At 40.8% G+C, this 5,380-nt stretch overlaps 1 protein-coding gene across 17 annotated transcripts in view; it reads right to left on the bottom strand.

Moving 5' to 3' along the window:
- LOC109536519 (tropomyosin-2) overlaps nucleotides 1-4,944 on the bottom strand; it is a 19,708-nt gene extending 14,764 nt beyond the window's left edge. For 3 of the 17 annotated variants that reach the window (XM_019902780.2, XM_019902777.2, XM_019902778.2), the window contains exons 1-3: nucleotides 4,831-4,936; nucleotides 2,796-2,938; nucleotides 2,301-2,426 (exon numbers count right to left, since the gene is read on the bottom strand). In XM_019902780.2, coding sequence (XP_019758339.1) covers nucleotides 2,301-2,426; nucleotides 2,796-2,909 — 240 coding nt within the window. In that variant the 5' untranslated portion in view covers nucleotides 2,910-2,938; nucleotides 4,831-4,936. Of the gene's footprint in view, nucleotides 1-879; nucleotides 1,760-2,300; nucleotides 2,427-2,795; nucleotides 2,939-4,830 lie in introns of those variants that run through there. The other 14 variants (XM_019902779.2, XM_019902776.2, XM_019902765.2 and 11 more) reach the window with 10 other exon arrangements.
- Between the last annotated feature and the right edge of the window lie 436 nt (nucleotides 4,945-5,380).

The raw sequence follows: 5,380 nt of genomic DNA, 5'->3' as shown, positions 1-5,380 counted from the left end.
GAAAACATGAAATTTTGCAATAATCTTACGCCACCCTTGCACAAAACGACGATAATTTTTCTAATTTCATAGACAACAGAAGACTGTATTTTTTTCTACATAACCCCCCCCCCTGAATTTAAAGCTGGCTCCGCCCCTGATGGAAAGAGTATAATTTAGATCGAATGAGAGGATTAGAACTTTTCTGTAGACACCTCATGCCCAACGCGCTCAAGATTATTGTGTTAAAGACAAGATCTTACTTCACACTAAAAGCTGACTAGTCTCGACTAGTTTGGTAGTTGGTGAATCATCCTTGATATGGCTGGGTGTAGTTTTTGGATCGGGATCATTAAGTAATTAACAAAGTCGTTATCCACACTTGTCGATGTTTCCCCTATTTTATAAGTGTATTATAGTAGATTCATTCCGTGTGACCCTTTCATCTAAACGGTTTTCACCATCCGCATCTCAAAAAAGCTGCATTCCATTTAAAAATTATCTTCCAACTACTAAACTAGTACCAATCACCGAACGAATCAACAACTTCAAATGGCTTTAATCACTGATTTAAGCACTGATCCCTGAACCCCATAAACTGAACAAATGTAAAGAATGCCCGCTAATTAGGATCAATCGAAACAGTTTCCGAAACATGTAAATAAAGCTCAATCATTGAGGAGCTGATGTTTGTTGCTTCAAAGTCCATAGATAAAATATCTAATTAGGATCGGGTAAACGCACCAAATACCATATGTTGCATGAAGTGTTGGCTTTCAAATGCGAACATCTATTTTTAAGTCACCTTGTAAACAAATTGCTGAGGTTCCACTCGGTGAAATATGCGAGCGTGTGAAAGCATGACTGGGGATTTCTGGGCGCAGGCTAGAAAATACGTACCCTTTTCAACTGGGTGTTCATGATATTCTGTATCTCGTTCTTGATGATGCTGAATTTCATCAGGGTGTCAGAGCTGAAGATGGAACTGAAGGCCAGGCCTGGATAGTCGGCACATCGCCGACCTCGCCTCCTCATCTCCTTTTCGGCTAACACTTCGGTCCGTTCGGACGTACAGCGTAGCTTGGATAACTCCTCCATTTCGGGGTCCAGATCAGACTTTTCTGTTTCCTGATCGCTTAAACTTGAGCCCTCGGCCTCGGGTCTCTGCACCAGAGACATATCGTCCTCTGCGAAGAGCAACTCGCTCTGGCAGACGGCTTTTCGAGATTCCACACTTTTTTGCGACGACTCATGCTTGGATTTGCTCTTCCTCGACTTCCTGATACGTTGGTTTTTGTCGTTCTTCAAACTCTTAGCCACATACGGTTCTACATTACTACTAGCATTAGAATCTAAGTTATCGGGCCTAACTTCTACTATGTCATCATCACATTGGGTTAAATCTATCACTGGAATATCACAATTGGCTTCTCTACTACTGTCACCCCCCAATTCCGTTCGCGTTTCTTCAACTTTTACATTTTCTTGCAATGTTTTGGTTTGCTGGGCCCCCCTTTCTCTATTTGTCAACACATTATCCACACTGTACACACTCAACGGTGCCAAAACTACTGGTTCCAAAAGCGGCTTATGTCTGGTGCCTTCATTACGGGGGTGATGTTGGTGTCCCCTTTTCCTAAGGGACCCAGGGGGGCGATTTGTTGACATTTTTTGTTGACACGAAACTAACACTCACTACACTTAGCGGCCATGTTGGCCGAACTAGCGCATGGAGCGCCACCTTCCTAGGCAGCGCAACACTTTCGATTGCGCGATTGCCAAACGTCCATCCCCAAAAATACTAATTTGTTACTAATTTTAATTCATTTGGTTACTGGGCTATTGAATGAAATAGAGCGCAATGAAATGATATGCCTTGATGACATTGGCATTTATTCATGGAAACTTGAAAGCTTCCAGGGCTACATTGGAAGTTGTTTCTCATCATCATCCAGGGAAATTCTTCGCGCATTGGCAATGCTGTATAGGAGTTTTGCGAGTCGGCAAGTCCTGATACAGGCGGTTGTATTGCTGGTTGCATGCGCGATGAATTATGGCTGCATTTGACCCAGATAGGTGTGCGATTTGCTGACGTCACGGGGAGCAGAGGATAAACGATGACGTCACGGGAATGGAGGAGCGATGGCGCGCCAAATAAGGTAGCGACTAGACGTCGGGCGCTATTTTTAACTCCGCTACTGAGTAACTTGAACGCGATTTGCGGGGAACTTGTTTAGAGATTGGAAATATTGATTATGTCATTGATCCGGCGATAAATCTGGGCTTTTCCCCATTTAGAGTCGCGGAGTTTTTGTACTCACATTTTGGAGCGCCTTCTCTTTCTCCTCCAATTTGCCCAAAACTTGGGTGAGTTGCTCCTGGGTCTGGTCGAGGTCGTTTTCAATGGTCTGGATCTTCTTCTGGAGCTGGCGCGCTTCTTCTTCGGCCTAATTGTAACACAATTTTTTTTACAAACTTTGCGTATATCAAATGGCAAGCTGATCAATATCTTGGGTTACAATGTTATAGTTTTTAAAATTTATTTCCGCTTTGGTTTTTGTGAAAAAATTTAGAAAAACTAAAAAAAAAGTGGACAGAATCGTGAGTTCGAAATACCCCGATTTCACTCATCCTTACTATTTTTTGCCTTCTTCGAAGACTGCTAAAGTTTCCTAAATGGCAGAGAAGTGAAAAATTGCTTGTTAAGAATCAAACCCAATCTCGTAATTAGCTGTAAACAGCCTTCGGATCATTGATACGTAAAAGTGTCCTAAAATAGAATGTTATGCGAATTTTTCATGGTTCCAAAGTTTTACCTTTTCAGCACGAAGGTTGGCGTCCTTGGCCAGCTGCTCGTTGTAGACCGCACGGTCCAAAGCATTGTCCTTCTCAAGCTTCATCGCTTGCATCTTCTTCTTGATCGCGTCCATGGTGGAGGTTGTTGGTTTGAGCGGTTACTCTACCAAGGAAAAAATGAAGATATTCAACTGCGGAACATTCAGGAAAACTCTTTGATAACTCTATGAAATCCTGAAGAAAAAAACGCACGTTTGTTCTCTAAAACCTTTCGAACTGAAATCAGCCAGTGCTTTACAAATATGGAGTGAATTTCCCATTCGATCAATAAATCACTATTACCTAATTACCGGCGACTTTTTCGCATTATTCAAGAACAATGTTAATGTTATGACTGTCCATATAAAAGAGCGCGGTGCCAAGGTGAGCGAAGAAAAAATGGCATCAAGTACCCGCAAGAACCCAGTGGCATTTAATGCTTTAGGTCAAGTTTACCCGCCACATGTTTGTCCAAATTTTCCTTTTTGCCTGGTTTTCCACATGTTGCTTTAACTGAACTTTTTGACTAGGAAGATTGCGATCCTCAGGCTGCGAGTTTGAAAATTGCGCTGATTTCCCAGCCATTATTTGACTTTGTAGTTGTTTCCAGGGATCAATTGAACATATTTTGGTCCATCCATTGCTCTGGATGTTTATTATTGTTTATGTAAGAAGCATAACAAGCACGCCAGGATTCAGCCACGTATATTTGCTGTTAACAGCGCGTGTTTGGATCTAAATATACCCGCAAAGGATTTCAGTTTAAATTAAGTCCCGTCTATTTTGGCTCGGTTTGGATTACCAACCGCATCGATGTTCAATGTGGCTGAATAAATGTGAAGAGTTTGGTTTGGGACGCAAAATCTATCATTAAAAGATCAGCAGCATCAATCAATGACAAAAGTGTTGAATCACGTCTAAAAAGCCAAAGTTTTTAGCATACAATTGCGCTTTTTTCCAGGAGAAGAATTGCACATTTTCTATTCTAATTATGTTTATAATGCAAAAGATTCAAAGTCTTAGTTTTCTAATTTGTATTATATTTCTCTTGCGGTTTAATTAAGCTGCAAGTTTAGCGCTCCTTTTAAGCTCTCTATTAATTAAAAGTTGCCGGAGAGGAAGCGTTTTGAGCGAAAAAATTGGGCTTTCCTACCGATCGGCCGTTAATAGTTGCAGGTTTATTAAACCAATTAAACTCATTAAGAGCGTTTTGCAAATATCAATCAGGAAACTGAAAGGTATTTTAAACATTTTCGTTCCAGATATTTATGTTTTTCCTTTTCCGTTGGCCGCATTTCAATGCTTTACTTCAACATGTTGCAAGCAACGACAGCTTTTTTTAAACTAGCTAAGAAACAACAAAATCCTTTATTTGGACTTTCGGGCTTAAAAGCGAACGCCTGCATCGTCATTTAATCAATTGCATCTTCAGAGCTGCTCGCTTCGACTACCTCCGAACCCCAAAATCACTGATGGTTCGCACGATTGTCGCAAACTATTTCACTATTTTATTAAATAAAGTTATTTTACTTGAGTGCCTTTTAAATTTCGACAGGTTAATCCTGAAGAAGCCAGTTTATCCTGAATACCATCGCATTTCTAGAGGATTTGGATAAAAGTTCAATGCACCTCAATTGAATTTTAAGATATCTGAACAGGGAAAAGCTGATTACTTTAAAACGCGATTTTCAATCGTAAATCCATGATCAAATGGGTGCAAATATTCACCTGAATTGTCGAACTTTGCGTTAAAAAGCCAAGAAAATACTGTTTTTGTCAACAAAATCAGTTTTCTTCATAGATGAAAAGATTTCGCATGGTTTTAACAGTTAACAGGAAACAGCCAAATTATTCCAGAAACTAATCTGGAACCAAATAAGAAAGAACCCAACCAGAGCCAGAAATCCAAACCAGTGGGGCTGACTAAAACCAATGAAGAAAATCGAGCCAAACTGGGCATTTGCACAAAAAGTCCGTAATTTTCGCTGATCAGTTCGATGGAAATCGATCACTTACCTGAAGAAAAAATGAAAGTACGACACCGGTGCACAAACGCGGTTCCAAAGCGACTAAGAGGTTCGACTTAACGGAGGTGCTATCAGCTTACGTCGGGCTCCATACTGGGCACGGTGCCCCCCTCCGGACCAGAATAGATCGAGAGGTGAAAGAGGAGACGAGAGTGAGTGACCCTCAAACAAATTTCTTGCCCAAGTGAATTCGCAAAGTTATATGTAGTATACAGGGAGTCTCAGAGGCAATGACACAACGTACCTTTGCCGGAAAGTTTTTAAATTAATGGCTTAATTAATTAATTTAAATGGCCTTTATTCGAAGTTTCTCAAGAACCATTCGAGCCACAGAATTCATTTTGGCATCGTTGGATAGAGAATTGAAAAGTCGATTCAGTCGTAACAACGTGAGTCAGGAAATTCGAGTAGTTTTGGCCCAGAAAGCGAAATTTGAATATCAGACACTTCGGTGCAAGATTTTGCCAAAATTCCATGTTTTCCGTCACGTTTTTGCTCATTTCTCGGAGGCAAAATGAGCAAGAACGCTCATTTGTACG

Source organism: Dendroctonus ponderosae, unplaced genomic scaffold, assembly GCF_020466585.1.
Source record: "Dendroctonus ponderosae isolate FM_Combo_2020 unplaced genomic scaffold, Dpon_F_20191213v2 Dpon_F_20191213_7, whole genome shotgun sequence".
NCBI classification, from domain to species: Eukaryota; Metazoa; Arthropoda; class Insecta; order Coleoptera; family Curculionidae; genus Dendroctonus; species Dendroctonus ponderosae.
This window is presented reverse-complemented; position numbering and strand designations above follow the sequence as displayed.